At 43.8% G+C, this 20,196-nt stretch overlaps 1 protein-coding gene across 2 annotated transcripts in view; it reads right to left on the reverse strand.

Annotated features, from left to right (window-relative positions):
- The window catches only part of RLF (RLF zinc finger), a 38,977-nt gene that overhangs the window by 10,222 nt on the left and 8,559 nt on the right, over window positions 1–20,196 (reverse strand). The window contains exons 1-5 of one of the 2 annotated variants that reach the window (XM_054171134.1): window positions 16,551–16,631; window positions 10,518–10,674; window positions 9,624–9,756; window positions 1,825–2,027; window positions 581–717 (exon numbers count right to left, since the gene is read on the reverse strand). In XM_054171134.1, coding sequence (XP_054027109.1) covers window positions 581–717; window positions 1,825–1,986 — 299 coding nt within the window. In that variant the 5' untranslated portion in view covers window positions 1,987–2,027; window positions 9,624–9,756; window positions 10,518–10,674; window positions 16,551–16,631. Of the gene's footprint in view, window positions 1–580; window positions 718–1,824; window positions 2,028–9,623; window positions 9,757–10,517; window positions 10,675–16,550; window positions 16,633–20,196 lie in introns of those variants that run through there. The other variant, XM_009911516.2, reaches the window with a different exon arrangement.

A 20,196-nucleotide genomic window follows, 5' to 3' on the forward strand; every position in this document is an offset into this window, starting at 1 on the left:
TGGCAGCAAGCAGGACAGCAATGGACAATGCTGCTTGCTTACAGTGTCTGCTAAGGGCCAGCCTTGGGCTAGCAAAAGAATGTTTTATCAGTCTACAACTACACTAAAACTCAAGATGGGTGGGATCCAGAAAATTCTGCAGGAAACAATGTGAAGTTCTGTCCAGGAGAAAACTACCTCTGTTGTGTGAGGGGCAGAAAACTGCATCCCTGCTTTGCCCCTACCAGTTTGCCATTACTGAGAAAAGAGGTGCAAAGAGTTTTCTATCTTCAGTTGATCAAAGGGGCAGGTTAAGTTTTATAGCACTATGGTTCTCAATTATAGAAGTCACAAGCATACAAGAAGCCTCTCAGGGTAAGGGCAGGGAGGTGAGGGGCACATGGGGAATTCAAGGATTCTGCCTCTGTACTTTCCTACTTCTTATATCTCTGTGGAATGAGGGAAAAAAAGGCATCAAACTCTCATGGGTTTAAGTATTCATGAGGGAAGAAACAAATCACAATATAGTGGACCCACAAAGCTTAGAAGTTTGATATCCAGTGAGGAGCAGTTAGGAGTAGCAGTAATCCTTATTACTTACCAAGAGCAATACACATTTGCTGTTTGAAGCTGATGAGTAAGGTATGTTGTACAAAGGATGAATGCAGTGTTTTCTTGTCCCTCAGATTCCAGGTTACATATGATGTCCAGTACTTCTTTGCAATCCACCTTTGCAATCTTAAAGAAAAAGAATTGAAAGGCACTTTATTCTCAGCATGTTCACAGAAGCAATGCATGTTTACTGTATCAAAGGAAATGGCCTCACAAACACATGAATAAAACAGTGTTTCTTGAACTCTGAGTTCACACCCTGGCTTTCAGCTATGGAATGGTATAAGAAGTTCATGGATGTTAGCTCTGATCCCCTCTCAGATTAGTTTTCTTGGGAACCATCTTTCATTTTGGGCAGATTAGCAAAGTATTTACATACAGGCAATAGCCTATCTAGAAGCTTCCCATTCCTTCTCTGCACTTGCAGCATCCCTATTTTCTTTTTGAAGACAAAAACTCAGGTCCAAAAATGTCAAGAGATGTGACAAAGCCAGACTCTTGTCTTTGACCACAAGTGCTGCTTCTGAACAACCACACCAGACAGCACCAAGAGACAAATCAGTGCAAACATCCGAGTTGCATTGATTTTTTCAGACGTGAAGCTTCCCCTAGTTTCACACAGACTTACTCAAGGTGTTCAAAATGTTCCAGGTGCAATTTCAAATTACACCAAAGCCATACAACTCTAACAAGAGCAGTGAAATTGGTAAAATAAAAGCTGCAAGATCAAGAGGCACCAGGCAGCAGCTGTATGAGGCCTGCAATGTACTGAAACAAACCATTCCTACCATAGCCACTCGAAGACTAACTACCAAACATGAGCTGAGGGCTCTGGAACAACTCTAAAGGGGGCTGGTTGCTGTGGTTTGTTTCTTGTGTGAGGTTTGTTGTGATTTTTTTAGATTGTTCTTTGTTTTGGTTTGGGGTTTTGTTTCTTTTCTAGGCCAGAGGGACTAGAAGACCAGTGAAAAGGCTGCTTTCTAATGACATTTTGCTTGTAAGTTAGAAGCTTATTGTAAGCTTTCAAACCCATGCAACCTCGAATGCAAGCACGTAATGACACATCTACATCAGCAGTTACAACAAAGGTTGTTTCCTACTGCAGTCTGCAATACATCATTTCTCTTCTCTAAATCTACTGCAAGTTTCACTCTTCAGCTTCAGTTCTTACTGCCAAAATACATTTTCAATTGCTTGGTAAACATATGGCAAGAGAAATGATGGCTTGCTAACCTCCTTAATGGAGTCCTCATTAGGCAGCATAGAACACACGCATGTGAGGTAGGCTTGTCGAAAAGATGAAACATTGGCAATTTCTGGAGAATCTGCACACAATTTTGACAAGAAAGTAGCTTGTGGGATGCAGTTTGACTTCATCAGATGCTTGATTCGCATCTGCAGGAAGGAAGGGCCTTCTCGTGTGATCAGTTTATTAGCTAGGAAAAGAAAAAGAACACAGAATTTAGAGTTGACAGACCCGAAACCGTCTCAATGCATGAATACTTCAGCACAAGACCGTGTAAGCTGTCCCAGGAAACTTCAGGTACAAGAAGTTACAGAAATAGATGAAATATTTCCCCCAAAACAATCTCAGACTGATTGTGTAGGTTAAGAATGCTGGGCTACAGAAAGCAGACACAGCGCCCGCAAGGACATCTGCTACAGCAGTGGCTGAATCACGCTGATCAGACTCCACCCTAACTATTGGGTACAGAATTCTGAATGAGATCCCAGCAGTTTAGCTGAAATTCAAATTCTTCAGCTTTTAATTGTATCTTCACATTCCACAGAGCACAAACATTTCAACCAAAGCATTACATACTTTGCAACCAGAGAATTGTCTACACAAGTTGATAAAAGCCCCCAGAATGTTAAAACAGACAAAATGAAGCGGAGGGTGAAAATGTTCTATTTTGTTACTTTGAAAGAACTGTGTTTAAGACCTGCTGGGCTCATGCTCTACATTGACCAAATGCAAGTGATGATTACAAGACTCAATGAACTAATTCAACACTAAGTAGTCAGCAAAATCTATGTAATCTGGTTAAAAACATCAGATTTACTTTGATTCCGCTCCCAGAATATCTCAAGTTGGAAGAGACCTGTAAGGCTCATTGAGTCAAACTCCCTCCTCCTCAAAGGACTAACTAAAACTAAACCATATGACTAAGAGCATTGTCCAGATACTCCTTGAGCTCTTGATAGCCTTGGCGCCATGACCCCTTCCCTGAGGAGCCTGTGGTAAGGACCATCCTAATGTTCAGCTCAACTTCCTGTCCCTTGCCACCAAGGAGAAGAGGCTGCCCCTTCGTCACTCCAACCTCCCTTCAGGGAGCTGTAGAAAACAATGAGGTCTCCCTCAGCCTCCTCTTCTCCAGACTGAACAGCCCCTCCTCATAACACAGGTGCTCCAGGCCCTTCTCCAGCCTCACTGCCCTTCTCTGGACATGCTCCAGCCCCTCAATGTCCTTTCTGGAGTGAGGGGCCCAGAGCTGAACACAACACTCAAGGTGTAGCCTCAACAGTGCTAAACACAAGGGGATGGTGACCTCCTGTCCCTGCTGCCCACCCTGTGTCAACAGAGAAGGTAAAAAAACATGGCTGACCAAGAGGCAGCCTGTGAGTAAGACCTGCAGTTTCTAAGAAACAAGTTTCCTCTTTCTTAAAAATTATGTCTCTGGACAACATTGTGCTTGAAAAAAAAAATCTACCAAAGAAAACCAACAGTGCTTCAATATCCACGCTGCTTGAGGTGACAGACTGCCAGCACAGCAAGGTGGCCAAGAGATCACTATTAAGGAAGAACTCTAAGAACACTTGCTTACTCAAGAGCAGAACAAAGTCATCTGTCCAGGTGAAGTGCACAAGGGCACCTCACTGCTGGCCTTTAATGCCCAAAAGCACTCAAACCACTTCTGGAATCCCTGTTTCTGCAGCTCAATAGAATTAAATTTTTTTCCAGTTCCATGAGAAGAATAAAAGCAGCAGCAGGTAAAAAAGAAGCTATTCTACCTACCCACTCTAACATATTTCTGCTCCTCTTGTTTCCTATTACATAGCTAGACATGCAATTAGCAATTGCTCAAATGAAGTTCTTGCTGCTGTGTCAGAGGCAGACAGTCCAGAAATGGGAAGTCTTTGAAGAATACCTGCAGTCAGCCAGCTAAATGCAGTGTTCTCAGGTTAACAGTCACACTTCTAGCTTTAAGCACAGATCAGAGAAACTTCCTAAGGAAACACATGAGGTGGACTCACTGCTGCTATGGACAAGAGGGTCTCAACTTGCTGCAATCCTTGGGAGTGGCCAATAAGCATGTTTCTCCTGCTTCCCCAAGCATGGAAGGTCTGTGCCCCTAGGCTGACTCCTCTACACCTCAGGGAGTGTGCATTGATCTCTGCAGAGACAAAGGACAAACTGAGCTTCTCTGTCATGCACATGTAAGTGATGAAGGCAGGAGCAAAAGTCAGAGGTCTGACTAGTGCTTGATTCATCTCTTAGCACTTAGTTTCTCCCTCAAGCATCTACTATTTTCCAGCATCCTGCCTGCAATAGCTGCCCCTTCCCTGCAAAGGGAACTCATCCTGCTGCCTATTCCTCAGAACCATTGGCTCCCCCTCAGAGAACCTAATTTTGTACTCAGTCCTGATTCTGTTATTTCCAAAAATGGCATGAGGGGATTTTCTTGGTCCTTCTCTTTCTAGACCTCCTGCTGTTGTCTACTGTGTCCTGTTTTCTACCAAGCATCTCAGGACTAAAAGAGCTAGCTCTAAAAATCAGCGCAAAGACACCTTGCTGCCTCCTCTGAACCCTTCAGACTAAACAGGAAAGAGTCAGTGCAGTTTCAAACTCTACACAAATCTTAAGGGCTCTTTAACCCCAGGACCAAAAAGTAAGGGTAAGAGATTCCCTTCTCACACAAAAAAATGACAATAGAAAACACACTGAATTTATACCACAGTTTGCAAATCCAGCTGTGACAAAGCATGGATAGCACCAAGGCATGAAAAGACTCTGCAGGCACTATGAGGAATGTTCAAGAGAAACAGCACCTTGGGTGAGCATTTCCTCCAAAAGTACCTCTGGAGCAGGACAGCAATCTGCTGAAGTGCAGTGCCAAGTGGTGTCCCTCAGGGCTCTGTACTAGAACCAGTGCTGTTCAAAGCCTTCATCAATGATGCAGCCAGCGAGATCAAGGGCAGCCTCAGGGAGCCTGCAGACAACACCAAGTTGAATGGTGCTGTTGCTATAGCAGAGGGATGGGATGGCATCGAGAGGGACCTGGACAAGTGGGCTCAGGTGAACCTCATGAGGTCCAACAAAGCCAAGTGCAAGGTCCTGCACACCTGTGTCAGGACAATCCCCCCATTATCAATCCAGGCTGAGGAGATGATGAAATTAAGAGCAGCCCTGTGGAGGAGGTCTTGCAGGGAGTACTGGTGGACAAAAAGATGGACAGGAGCCAGCAATGGGCACTGGCAGCCCAGGAGGCCAATGACAGCTTGGGCTGCATCCAAAGCAGTGTGGCCAGAGATGGAAAGGAAATTCTGCCCCTCTGCTCTGCTGAGATCTCACCTGAAATCAGTGTCCAGCTCTGGAGTCTTCAACACCAGAGGGACATGGATCTGGTGGAGAGGGTCCAGAAGAGAGCCACAAAAAGTGATCAGAGGGCTGAAGCAGCTCTTCTACAAAAGCAGGCTGAGGGAGTTTGGGCTGTTTAGCCTGGAGAAGAGAACATGCCTGCAAAACCTAAGAGCAGCCTTCAAATACCTGAAGGGCTACAGGAGAGCTGGAGAGGGACTTCTGACAAGGGCTGGGAGTGACAGGACAAGGGGTAATGGCTTTGAGCTGGAAAAGGGGAGATTGAGACTGGAGATGAGGAAGAAATTCCTTAAAGTGAGGGTGGGGAGACACTGGAACAGGTTGCCCAGGGAGGTTATGGATGCCTCCTCCCTGGAGGTGTTGAAGGCTAGGTTGGATCAGGGCTTGGGCAACCTGATCTAGATGGAGACAGCCCTGATGACTGCAGAGAAATTGATCTGGACAACCTGAACATCAGCCTTCCAACCCAGTGCATTCTGTGATTCCATTCCATGTTAAGCATGCACAAACAACATCAAGGTCTGCTTTACAGCAGCAATGTGGTAGAGAGTTCTCCCAGTTTTCCTACAAATCAACTCATATCAATAGAGACACACCAAGATGTTGGTATTCATCTGCTGTACACAGCAACAAGCTCACTGTAATCTCTTTGCTCTTCCTGAATGACAATATTGAAGTCAGAAGAAAAGCAAAAAAAAAAATCCTGAAGGAAGCTGCAGCTTGAACACTCTGAGAACAGCTGAGGTGGAGACTCATGAACAGCATCTCCTTTAGTCATCTAGAAGGCATAAGCTGCAATGATTGTTTTGAGACCCCTTCCTCATGCAAATATTCATGCCCAAAACAACCATCTTGATCGAGCTGGCAGCAGCAAACTGCAACAACCACCCCAGGCTCATGGCAGCTGAATTCCCAAACAGCCACAGCAGCAGCAGGCAGAGCCTACACTGCTATGCAACCTTTGCTGAACAAATTTGGGAAGCCATGTTTACAGGTGATGCCAGCTCCTGTTCAGCACCAGTGCAAAAAAAACCAAAAAAGAGTAATCTTAACATTGAGGACCTCTAATCAAGAGATACAAGAACATGTCACATGTGCAGTAAGCATCTGACAATTACTAACACAAATGAGGAGCTCACATAATAGAACTCCAACAGGCACATGGAGCTGCTCTCAGATCTGGCTTACCAGTGGCCCATAACAAGAAGAACTAGGAAAAGTTTTTCAAGACACACACCACAGAAAACCAAAAGCATGACATCCAAGCAGTTCAAAAAGACTAAGTTTTAGATGACTCAAATAGCATTCATTTACAGCAACACTTCAGCAGTTACTCTGTCAACTCCTGCTGCACTGAAAGGTGAAACGACAGCTGAAATCCCACCGTGCTAGAGCTTTTTCTGCAGCCCTTACTCAAGGGGTCTGAGAGCAGAATTGCCATCCTGGCTCTGACCTGCAGAAAGTGCACTTTGATTCTTGCTGTTTCCATCAAATGGGACCTGGCCGTCACAAAAATATCACACAGATCAAAGAAGTGACTCAAGCAGAAGGGAGACAAACCTTGTAACTAATCAGTGACTTATGATCTATTAAAGCTGCAGGCAATTACTTGATATGATGCTGAAGGTAAAAAAGGATGAAGTTAATCCAGCAGACATTTTACAGGTATCTGCTTCATTCCAGCTCCAGCCATGTCCTAACAAGGCCAAAAGAGCAATTCCAGCTACCTAGACAGGCTTTCTGCAAGCCAAGCATTATTATAGCAGCATCTGAATTCCTGGGGCAGAGAGACTGAACAAAGAAATGAAAGTAAACCACACCCAACAAGATTTTAATGATCAAAAGGCAAGGCATGCTACAGCTTCATGCTGGTATCTTAGCACTAACTTCTGTAGCCACTGGGGCACACCTGTCTTCCTCCACTCAATGGACACTGATGGCTCCATTGCTGTGATCTCCAAGTGCCCAAAGCCAAGGGGAACATGCCTCAGGGGGTTTGCTTCAGACTCTGAAACTTGCTAGGTTTGCCCTTGCGACCAGGAGGTGTTTTGCTATTATAATGACATCATAGTGAGCAATGCTTGTCTGAAGCTCTCCGTTTCTGCACCAATGCAGAGGGGAGTGGGGGCCATCCATCTTCTGGGACAGCAGCTACATGGCTGGTTGGTAACAGAAAACGGCACAGTGCTCTTGTACCAGGCAACTCTCCTTCCCGGAATGTCTGCACCTGTGTCTCCACGGAGACTGCATTCCACTCCTGATATCAGTAACTGCTCCTCAGGCAGGCTGCCTCAGACTTATGTCAAGATGTCAGCCTAAGTTTCAGGGTCCCTCGCTGCTGATGGCGGGCTGAGACAATAAAATTATTGCAATCAGCTCTTACAACCTGTCTGACAATGTCAGTAAGGTAAACCAGTAACAACAGTAGCACAGTTTAGGAGCCAAAAGATTTTTTAAATGCTGTGATTTGTTGGAATAGAAAGCTGTTATCTCTTTAATGCTTCATTTTGCCTTGCAGCAGTGTAGGGTGCACAAACCTGGCACTGCCATCAAGTAGTGACAGTCTTGGTGGAGTGGGTTACATGGCTGGACTTGATCTCAGAGATCCTTTCTGGCCTGGATGATTCTGTGACTCTCTGATCTTGCCTTTTGACAAAGGAGTAACCTTTATGCATGCCCTCAATCTAGTTCTCTCTTTGAACTAACCTTCAACAACGTTCAGCATGCTCTTAAGTCTTTCAAGAGGTTACCAAAAATGAAAGCAACCAAATAATGACCTCTCTATTTTCTAGTGTAAAGGCAGAGAGCTATTTAACTGCTGAAGCATCACTTGGTAGTATTTGTGTCTCAATCACACTACCATTCCCTCTCTTGCTGTTCTCCCATTTCCATTACTAGTAACACTACTTTGATCCAGTACTTTCACAGGATTTGCAGGAACTGAACACTCTCTTGTGGTGCTCACAGTGTGTTTCCACATGACAACAGGTATCACACAAGCTGTACTATTCCCTGTGGAAAGTACTCAGTCAGGACCTAAAAGCATCTTGTCTGGGTGCCAACACATTTAAACAGCTTGGAAAGCTTACAGAAAGATCTTTCAGATTTGTCTAAGAATCACAGAATGCACTGAGTTAGAAGGGATCTCTAAAGCTCATCTAGTTCATCCTCCTGCAGTCAGCAGGGACATCCCCAACTAGATCAGGCTGCTCACTGTCCCATCAAGCCTGACACTGAATGTCCCCACGGATGGGGCCTCACCACCTTCCTGGGTAACCTGTTCCAGTGTTCTACCACCCACTTTTCCTCAGTCTATCTGCTCTCTGACACTCTGAAAGCAAGGAAAAAGGCAAACCAAACACAACAAAGGTTTCCAAGAGCATCACAAAAGCAAGCCCTTATGATTTATTTGAGAAACCTGCCTTTGCCAGACTGGTCTAGTAAGGGATTCCAAAGTCACATCCAGACAGGTGCTTTTAGACTACATCAGTCACCCACGAGTAAGAGAGACTTAGTGAATCATGTACACAAATTTGTTAGGCAACATTACCCTGCCTTGGACAGATGTGGTGTTGTGCACTACAAGACTATGGGGCATTCATCATTTAACAGGTTTCTCACTTATTTTTTAATACAACCCAACTTAATACAACACAGAGGGGCTGCTCAAGGACAGAAAGAAAGATACTGCTATGAAAGAAAGCTTGCTTTAAAAATCCCTTCTCCTGCTCCTTCATTTCTTCAGGAAATGTTTTAAGCTCTGCTTCCCTTTGTATTATTTTAAACTTTACCACTGAGATAAACTCTTAATGAACTAGGAAAAGAAATATCTGCAGGTACTTAATGGTACCACTAATAGATATGAAAAGATTTCAGTGAGCAAAAGAAGAAAGACACTGAAAATTATACAAAGTGACACTAAAACCTCAACATTTTCTGATTCAAGATCTTATTTCTACAGTCTAAACACAATAAGCTTCCCAGCCCAGCACTTAATAAAAGGAAATCTCCACATTCATACTGCCCCTCTCCACATGCATCTTTTATGGTGTGGACTTCGACAACTCCTCCCTGGGAAGCATTCAGAAAAACATTTAAAAGCACAGTTCTGAAGAACAAACCACCCTGAGGAGTAAAATGTCTGCCTTTTTATGGTGGGGGGAAAAGAAAAAGTTATTTTTTAAAATGGACTTTCAAACTATTCCAACTCATGGATAGTGTAGCCCAAGCAGAGATGCAGTGGCAAGGATACATTATTCAGAGTACCAGTGAGATGTTTCATCATGAACATTGTTCAGCAACATATAAATACTACCCCACAATGCAACTTAAAATACAGCCCTCTTCTGACTTTCTGTCATTGGTTCTCCATCAAAACTGCACCAAGTAACTTCTTGATACCCACACAGGAGCTCTAGAAGAACATTCTTACCTTCCTCAGTTTCTACTGGTTGCTGGGACAGAATTTTAAGAAGAACTGGGTTTTTCCATACTCCTTCCCTTGTGATATCCACCAATATTTGGAGGTTGTTATTCCCAAATTCCAGTAAAGCATCATGTGAATCCTACAAAATGTTAAAAAATGGTCATTAAAAGTCTTTGCTAAAAATCAAACCAATGCCATTTACATTAGCTGTCTTAATACTTGACTCTGACAGTTTTATGCCACTCTTTGAAGTCATTCCTATTTTGGCCTGGGATTGCACTGGGATTTGAACAGTGTAATATCCTTTCACTTCTCTAGTTCTACAGCAGAACTTCCCAAAGCCCACAGAAATGGCTACTCTGCAATTGTAACCCTTAGGCCATTTTTCTCTTTCTCGATGTCCACAGGTACATGTAAGTACACCCCCAGAAAGAAGAGTATACAGGGCAAAGGATTCTTTGGTGTCAAAGCATTTAGTGCCATTTAAGAAAGCAGAACAAAGACTAAAGAGATTTCAAAATGAGTAACAAAATGCTGAGTGTAAACTGGTACATTCAGTGTCACCAGTGGTGAGATGAGTCAGTCTCTGAGAATTGCTGAGGCCATCAGAGTCTGAGGGAAGTGGTATGGGGAGGACATCCTTTCTATGTAAGAAACAGTGCAATGGGAGAGGGTCAGAAAGGACTCTCATTTACCAAGAGTGAGGCTGGGGTCACATGAAGATGCAGGTTTCCTGGTGGTTAGAGACGCAAGAAGTCTCAGTGGACTTAGGAAAGAGAAAGCAGAGCACAATATACACAGCTGAGAAACTCATGGTCCAGACCAAGCTGGACCGTGAATAATTTCCCTTAGTAAGCTGGAAACATCCTTCCACTGGACACTGACACACCATTTCCTTACCAACTACTCCATGTCCAGTGAGTTTACTCAAGGACCCAGGGATTTTCTATCCTGACAGTCTGGATGCTCTGGAAGCTGACCTAGACACCCTCCAAACCTGCACACACAGCACAACACTCAGAGTGACCAAGGTCCTGTGGCTTTTAATTCTGAAAACCTGAGGAGTGAAGGAGAGAAACAAAAGAAGACTTAAACATGGAAAGAAGTCTGGAGTCTAATGCAGAAAAGAAAGCAACTGGAAACTGATTCCAGCACTTAATATTCCTAGAAGGAAAACTGATCTAGGGTGCCTTGCACACTTCAAACATCACCCTGCAGAATTTCCTAGCACCAACAAACTGACCCAGTCATCCCCTGGGTACTCTGTCAGTCTCCAGACATCAGCCTAAGCCTATGGGACTCTTTGAGGACTCTATGCATCCAGGTGCTTTCAGGGCATTCTTGCACTAAACTGAGAACTCAGGCAAGTTCAGAACATCCCAGCAAATACCAAGTGAAGATTCCAGCAATCAATAGGGGACCACAGAAAGATGCAGATACTCCTACAATGCTCCTTACAGCAACCACCTTCTGTCTTGCTCATCCAGCACACAATAGACTGTGAAATTTTAGAGGATAAGCAAGATAAGCCCAGTTCTGGGCCCCTCAATCCAAGAGAGATGTTGAGGTACTGGAACATGTCCAGAGAAAGGTGATGAAACTGGTGAGGGGCCTGGAACACAAGCCCTGTGAGGAGAGGCTGAGGGAGCTGGGGTTGTTCAGCCTGAAGAGGAGGCTCAGGGGAGGTAGTCTACAGCTACCTGAAGGGAGGTTGTAGCCAGGTGGGGGTCAGTCTGTTCTCCCAGCCAACCAGCAACAGAACGAGGAGACAGAGTCTCAAGTTGTGTCAGGGGAGGTTCAGGCTGGATATTAGGAAGAAGTTCTTCACAGAGAGAGTGATTTGCCATTGGAATGGGCTGCCCGGGGAGGTGGTGTCACCATCCCTGATGATCTTCAAGAAAAGACTGGATGAGGCACTTAGTGCTATGGTCTAGTTGATTGGACAGGGCTGAGTGATAGGTTGGACTGGATGATCTTGGGGGTCTCTTCCAACCTGGTTGATTTTATGATAAAGTGGTGCTCTGCAGTGCAGGAGTTCAGTAGGCCACAAGAAACACAGGGAAGTCAAGGAAAAAGAAGGTGTATTTTGATGTGTCCACGTAAGCTGACAAACAGCACAGAATGTGTTCCTGATTCTAGAAACTGGGATTAATGTACTCCAAACTGGCTAATCTTCCTATACCAGTCAGGACAAAGTAGCACCATGTCCTGACTAACAGCATTTCCAGCTGTCAGCAGCTATTACCCCTTCAATGTAAGAGCCAAGAGGGGAAACAAGTAAGGAAACAAAATAAGCTGTCATTGTTAAAATCCTGGGTAAGCATCCAGCACCTTCGCTGCTCCTCAGACTTTATGGCTCACAAGGCTTGGTGCCTCCCAGGGACTTGGATCCAGGGTATTTCAGAGAAGTTGCTGAGGTTCACCCTCAGTCTATCAACAACTTGCTGCTCACACACCTCAACACCAATGACACTGCACAGCCAGAGTAGACACGAGACTGTAGGAGCCTGAAGGACATGAACATCCATCTCCTTTTCTCCACTTTGTTGAGGAAAATGTAAGACTGAAGACAAAAGGAAGGCCAAGGAAAATGAGAACAGGATGGGGCAATAAGTACCAGAGGACTGAAGAGGATGAGGGAAAGGCTGTGGCTGTTGTTTACCTGATCTTCAGTAAAGCCTTTGACAGCCTCCCTCAGCATCCTCCTGCAGAAATTTGGATGAGTGGACTTTTCACTGGGTTAAAAGCTGGCTGATGGCTGGGCCCAAAGTGTGGTGGGGAATGGAGTTAAATGCAGCTGGTGGCCAGTCACAGGTAGTGTCTCCCAGGGCTCAGTTCTCAGTTTTGGGGCCAGTTCTCTTTAATGTCTTTATCAATGATCTGGATAAGGGGACTGAGACACCCTCAAGTAAGCTTGCAGATGAAATCAAACTGGGTGGCAGTGTTGATCTGCTGACAGTAGGAAGGGTCTACAAAGGGATCTGACCAGGCTGGATTCATGGGCCAAAGTCAGTTGTATGAGGTTCAACAAGGCCAAGTGCTGGGTCCTGCATTTGGCTCACAAAAACACCATCAATGCTCCAGGCTTGGGGCAGAGTGCTGGAAAGCTGCTGTCAGAAAAGGACCTGAGTGTGTTGGGTGACAGCTAGCTGAATATGAGCCAGCAGTGTGCCTAGGCACCCAAGATGGCCACCAGCATCCTGGCCTAGATGATGCTTACAATGACTGACTTCTGTCCTTCAGGATGAAACATCACTCACAAGATCAGAGCAAAACAAAATAAATTTGCTGTCACAGCCACACCCTGAAGATGAAAGGGACTTAACCAGGGCTCAGACTGTTCTTAACTGACAGAGACCAAGACATGAGCTACAAACCACAAAGGTTTCAGGCTGTAATTAAGCATTTGAAAACACTACTTAAAACAATCCTTATGCTCACACACCTATTCCTCCTCTCAAGCCTTTCCTTCCTGTGCAAGCTGGATCAGGAAACCAAACTCATCAGAAGAGGAGTAGGATTTTATTTTTTTTGTTTGGTTTTAAAAACTAAAGCAGTTCCCTGCTTCACACACAGCTAAAAGGCACATCAGTGTAATCAGGTAAATGGATGACAGACTTCAGGCAGTGCTGCTGACACAAGATGCTCAAGTTACAGCCCTTGGACAGTTTTAAAAATGCCAGTGGAAAATAACAAGCTGATCTGAATTTTTATCTCTGAAGTATGCAGCCACAGGCCAGAGTTTCCAGAAGTGACAGTTATGACCATAAAGGAGCTCTTTTGATATGATTTCATCCTCAAACCTGGGTGATTTAGAACTCAATTACAGGTGTAGAGGCAGAAGGGATACTACAAAATAAATACAAGCCCTTTTTGACAGCCTCTGCTTTTGACATTTCTCAACTGCATGGCAACATGCAATAAATCTTCTCAAAACAATAGCTTGGCAGAGCATCCTTTGTGCATTCCCCTCCCACAGACTGGCATTACAGCTTCCATCTCAATCAGCCTGAAGAGCAGATTAGCTCAAAGACTGAGTTCAAAAACACATCAGCATTTAACAGCCCATGGCTTGGAATTTCACTTGGAAGCCTGAACTCAACAAGCTTTATTGATCTACAGCACTGTGAAGGCTTTCAGCACTTGCTGTGCCTTGGAAAGAGGTAGAACTGACCACTGAAGCCCTTCCAGCCAGTCTGTGTCAGATAAAGACAAGAAGTGCCATGTTCCTCACAGCCAGAACTTGCAATAGGAGAAAGGACAAACAAGAGAAACAATTGCTGAATCAGAAGAGTTCTTGTCATGGGAAGATCATTGTTAATCACCCTACATTTCCTTTGGGCATACTATTTAAATGCTCAGATTCTTCAGAAATCTTCAACAAAGCATTAATAAAAACTTTACAATTTTACTGTGAATCTTGAGAATTTATTTCCTGGCATCATTTGAGTAAAATCATATTCCTCAGACATGCCCAGCTCTTACTGGTGAAAAGCAGTTTAAGAAACATGAGACAAAACCCCCAATAATCATCCCTTAAATCACCAGTACTTTACTTAAGTGTACTGCAGCACTGCAAGAGACAGAGTTAGGAAACCACAGAGAGCTCTCAGTAGTATCACATAGAGCAGTATCAGCCAGGCAGCAGTCCCAGCACTTCCAAGATATTTCTCAGTGAAGACTGAACTTCAAACAAGATTTTCAGCTCTGCAGAGTTCTGAACGGCAAAGGAAGAGAAACACCAGCTCCTGCTTGTATGAACTCAGCCTCTCTGTTGACAGGCCAGGGTGATACCCATCCCAGCTCCAGCAAGCATATGCCAATCAAGCACCCAAGACCACACAAGCAGAGTTGGCAACGGCACCTTACACTACCTGAGATTCCTTGTTTCTTAGTGATACTTAACCCAAGTCCCTCCACTAGTGAGCTGCATGTTCTAAAGAGCCACTGCCTCAGAGAATGAACAGACCATTCCTCTGCTGCCTCCGACAGAGTAACACAGCTGGCAAAAAAACCCCAACCAAACAAAAAACCCCATACAACGTGGCTAAGGGTGAGGTACTGCTACTGAAGACTGCTGTCCCTCAGATTATGGCATCTATTGCTTTCCAACAGCAACTCTTCCCCAATCTGAAGGGCTTGAGGACGCAGCACAGAGCTGGCAAAGGCCAGTTCAGTTATGAGAATCATTCACATTTCAGCATTAATGGCTGGAAGAACCTCGGAAGGTGAGTCCATTCACTCAGGAAGTCAGCTGTGTTTGAGATTCAGGGTATCAACACTGAAATACCAAACACAAAATTCCCCAAGACATGTAGTACAAGGAACCAGCTTCTGACAATACACTCCACTTCTATTCTAGATGCTTAGCTGAATCTTTCCTTAGTGGACCTGCTGAAGAATATAAAGTGAATATTCATGGAAATATGCATGAAAATCTACTATGAGTACTTCAAAAGTCTTGGAAGAACTCTAATGCAAAATTTAAGTATATAGATCTCAGTTAGGCTAACACCATGAACAGGTTCTAAAGAGAGAGGGACACAAAGCATTTCATCCTAGATAAAGTGAGGAAAGCATAATATAGGAAGAGCCTGTAGACAAAGTTAAAGAGAAAATACAGTCTTTGAAAGTTTCCTGATGACACTGGGATTTCCTGTCAATTTAAAGCAATCAGCAACTACTATAGAGTCTCAAAAGCTGGAGTTATATTCCTCATCTGTCCCACCTGCCACTCCTGTGAGGAAAGGAATATGCACATTCACATAAATCTGAAGCATGTGCTATAGTATAGAATCAGGGATTGTTTTGGTTGGAAGAGACCTTTAGGTCTAACCATCAACCTAACACTGACAGGTTACCACTAAACCACAACCCTCAGTACCACATCTACACAGCTTTTAAATTCACACCTGAAGTCACCAGTCAAAAACCACCTCTGTCCCTTCCATTATTAGCAGGATTACTAAGTACCATTAGCCTGTTTCTCCCAGTTTAAAGCACTGGGTTTATCTAATAAAGAGTTTCTACACCTGCCATATCCCTTACTCCAGGTGTAACAAAAGTAGAAGCTCCTTCAGAACCTCTACATCTTCATCCTCAGACCTATGGTAGCAGCAGCCAGCCCTCAGTCCCAGGGACTGAGAAAATCCCCAGTCACAGGGCTATGAGGTCTTGTGATAAAGTCTGCATGAGTACAGCAGCAGGGACCAAGTTCACTCACTTCCAACTACTTGCTAACAAAGTCTTCACTTCAGTAACTCATAACTGAGAGTGCTTTCCAACTACATCAGCCACACTAAAACCCAGAACAGGAAACAGCAACAGCAGATCAGTCCCTGGTCCTTGAAGGGTCTATCAGCATAAATGCAGCAAAATTACCCCTCCTGCCTTCCAGCTCCACGAGGAACACAATTCTTTGCAGACAGCTAGGGACTACCCTCCCGACTAAAACCTTGAAACCACCTCTTCCTCGTACATCTCTACACCAGCCACCTTCCTTTGAGCACAGAAGCAGCAGAATTATGAGCCTGTTTCAGCACCACCTCAGAAGACACTCTTCCATGAACCATCTGGACTAAAGATCTGTCCTACTATTTTCACCCCCTCTCAGATCAGGTAACTTGCCACTCAGATCTCCACAAAACCTTTTTTACTCATCTTCAAAGTAACAGTTCAGAGCTGTTACATCACTGCATCCAACTCGGTCCCTCACACACAGACCTTACCACACAAACCATTAGACAGATCAGGACTGTGTGTGGGGTTTCTTGCTGCAGTTGCCATTGACTGTGTCTAAGGCTGTTGATAGAGTCACTGCAGTTAAGTCTCTTGCTGCAGGACAGGTGGAATTCAGAGGAGAACAAACCAAACACACCCCCTCAGAAGAAAAAAGAAAAGAGAGAGACTGGAAAACAAATTCAGAACACTTACCTGGAGGGACTGATGGAATCCTAACCATACCTCATGTGGCAATTCACTTTCAGGAATTGAAAGCAGTAGCTCAAAACAACTCCTGGAAAAGCAAGAGGCAAGTAAGCAAGGTACCTGAACATATTCTGTTCTTACATTAAATAGCCTTTGTGGAACATATTATTTAGCATTCAGATAAGAAATGACAGTAACATTGAAACATGTTTGCACAAATCAGTTAAAGGCCACAAATGGACCCAGACTCAGGTGCGAGGCACCCTATGGAAAGTGTTCATTTTCACTATCATTAATCTTGCTAGGATAAGGCTGCAATTACTCTCATAATCCAAGATCTTTCTTCAACATGGCTCAGGAATGTTGCACTACAGAACCTCTGCTCTTTCCTCTCACAAAGGAATCCCATTACCCAGTCTGAATAAAAATCACTGGACCCCAGCATGGTCTCTTTGCCTGGCATGAGAATCAAAGGGTTTTACCTAACTTGAAGTTTCAGTGCTGGCATATGTAAGAAATTAAAACTAAAGAACAGCTGGATGGAAGACAACCTATGCAACAGCACAGAAAAGGACCTAGGAACAGAACCCTAACTGCACTCTAAAAGCAACAGGCTGAGAAGCTGCATCAAGAGGTGCATCAGCACAGAAATGGACCCACAGAGTAGATTCCTAAAAGCCCCTTATGAGTCTCTGATATCATGGTAGGGATGGAGGTGGAAGATGATGACAGGAGTGCTAGAGCACCTCTCCTATGAAGACAGACTGAAAGAATTAGGGCTGTTCAGCCTGGAAAGAAGGATCCATGGAGATCTTAGAGCTGCATTTCAATGTCTGAAAGGTACCTCAAGGTAGGCTGGGGAGAGACTGTTCAGAAGGGCCTGTAGGGACAGGACAAGGGCCAATGGTTTGAAACTAGAGCAGGGCAGATTTAGGTTGGACATCAGGAGGACATTCTGCACAGTGAGGGTGAGGAGGCACTGGAACAGGTTGCCCAGGGATGTGGTGGAGGCCCCATCCCTGAAGACATTGAAGATCAGACCAGATGTGGCCCTGAGCAGCCTGATATAGTTGGATGTGTCCCTGCTGACTGCAGGAGGACTGGACAAGATGACCTTTGAGGGTCCCTTCCAACCCAATGCAGTCTGTGAAAAGGAGCATTCAAATATCTATAGCTGAAACTGCAACAAGCTCAAAAGCTCATGAGTCAGCCTCATCACAGTGGCATGTGAACCTCTGCTTGTGTATCAGGTTTTCCAACTGAAAATTCAGGAAAGCTCAGAAACTATTAACACCTCTGAAACACTCAGCAAGTCTGAGACCTATACATGGCATACATCCATTCAGATTCCAAACACAGGAGGGGGAAATCAAGACCCACTTGGTATTTCCCTCATTTGGACTATCAGGTCAATGCTATTCCTTTTCAGAAACAAAAAGGAAACAACTGCATGTGTTCAGCACATCCATCTCATCTCAGAGAAAAGCCTTGCAGAACAAGAATCACTGTTTTCTGAAAGACACAAACAAGAGCTGGACTGCTGCCTGTGCTCAGATAAGGGCTATCAAAGCTTTGGTGGGACATAAGAATTACCTAAACCCCAAAGCTGCACAGAATGATTTGACCAAATCAAACTAAATGTGTTAACTGTGCACTGTCTAGAGGTTCCCAACATTTATATACAGAATTCTCATGAAATCATGACAGCATAAGGCAAGAAAGCTAGCTTAGGACTCCACATACAATAAATGCTCTGAATAATTACTGTAAGCTGTACCTATAAGCTGTTAGTTAGTTCCTATTTTTCCTTCAAAACCTTCACTCCCAAATATTAAATAGACAACATATTCAGTCTAACCATGGACAGAAGAGCTGACATTAAGGAAGGGGAACAGGAAGAGATGACCATAAAGCAAACCTAAGTTTCAAAACTGCTTAGTATCTAAAAAGAGTAATTTCCTTTCCCCCTTCCTCCTGACTTCTGATAAATTAGGTCGAAAACACAACAGCTTCCTCACTGTCACTCTGTAATTATTCCCATCAGCAGGCTCTAGAATCTCAGTCGTAACTATGCCCATGAGAAAGAGGGCAACAGCAATGTCAGATCCTCCAGCTACTGAGGTCTGTGTTACAAACCAATTAAGACTTGCTTCTCCCTTGTACTAAAGCTTGGCAACACAAGTTAATTCACCATTCCAGATGTCTAGACCAAGGTGACTGCTACAACACTATCCAAACCAAACAATTTCACAAAGTCACACAGCAGCTGAACTGTACTTTAACATTAGGAAAAAAACACCCCAACAACAACACAAAAACCAAACACAAACCCCCTGCTCCCCCCAAACAAACAAAAAACACCCAACCACCCCACAAACCAAGCCACCCAAAACAAAACACGTGAAAAAAAAACACACCCAGTGCACACCAAAAATATCCAAATGTGCCAAATTTCCATAAATTTCCATGCATGCCATACAGAGACATTTCATCAAATAAAGCATTTGCAAACTTCGTGGTCAGTGTGCTTGGGAAATGTCTTTTGATACACACACTCACCATCAAACTTAAGGTCAATCAATCCTACCTTTAATCAATCCTCAATGCTTTAAATCAATCCTCTCTTAATTCCTGGAAATACTTTCTCTAGAATATTCCTTTTTCACATATCTGGTATAGTTTCAGTAAAATATCAGGGTCAAACAAAATGGCAAGGCAAGTTTTTGCAAACAATTTCTCTGTGTTTAACCCTTGCAGTGCTGCTTGGAAAGTTAAAACAATCACCTGAAATTAGAATTTCAAAGCCTTGTGTGTGCAGAGTGAGATGTCCATGCTGGCAAGAGGGCTGAATTTATGCCTGTTGTAGCACAGGACTCAGCTGAATCAACAACTGGAAATTCTTTTGCTGCAAGTCCTTAAGCCTTCCTCAGGACCACAAGACCAAGCACTCCAGTTTGATAATCACTCCATGAGAAATCTGGAACTCTGGGTCCACAGCCACCACATAGAACAACTTACAGCACAACTGCAAGTATTCAGGATGGTCTAATTACAATTCCCTTGGCAGAAAATTAATTGGAATTTAGGCTTTTGTCGTAAGAACTGAGTCAAACACAGGGCTATATGAGCACTAGTCAGCCTTCCCAACTGACAAGGGGGAGAAATGGCTGTTTAGCTTAATTCTTTCTTTTGGTCCTTATACAATACTTCAAAACACAGCTGTATCCACGAAAGCCCATTTCCTCCTTGACTCTAATGCAACTAAACATAATTTAGGTATCATGGCTAAGACTGCAAACCAAAATATCAAAATCAGCTCATGAAGTCACACCTTTCTACACTACTCTGCTAGTACCACCACAATACCTATCCACACAAAACTCAGTTCCAAACCTTAATCAGTTTCTGGAAATGAACTCTAACAGGTGCTTGAACACTTCCATTATCATAAAACCCATTTATTTCAAACACTTCACTTCAAAATACTTTTTAGGAGAGGTCTAAAAGAAGATTGTATTTATTTTGGAAGGAATTTAGACAAAAATCAACATGTTTGCATCCAATTGTTCTGTAAGCACCTCACTCACTACTAAGACAGAAATTTTCAGAATTTTAAGAGCTTTCAGAATTGACTTCATCTTAGATTGCATTA

This window comes from Dryobates pubescens, chromosome 20, assembly GCF_014839835.1.
Source record: "Dryobates pubescens isolate bDryPub1 chromosome 20, bDryPub1.pri, whole genome shotgun sequence".
Lineage (NCBI taxonomy): Eukaryota > Metazoa > Chordata > Aves > Piciformes > Picidae > Dryobates > Dryobates pubescens.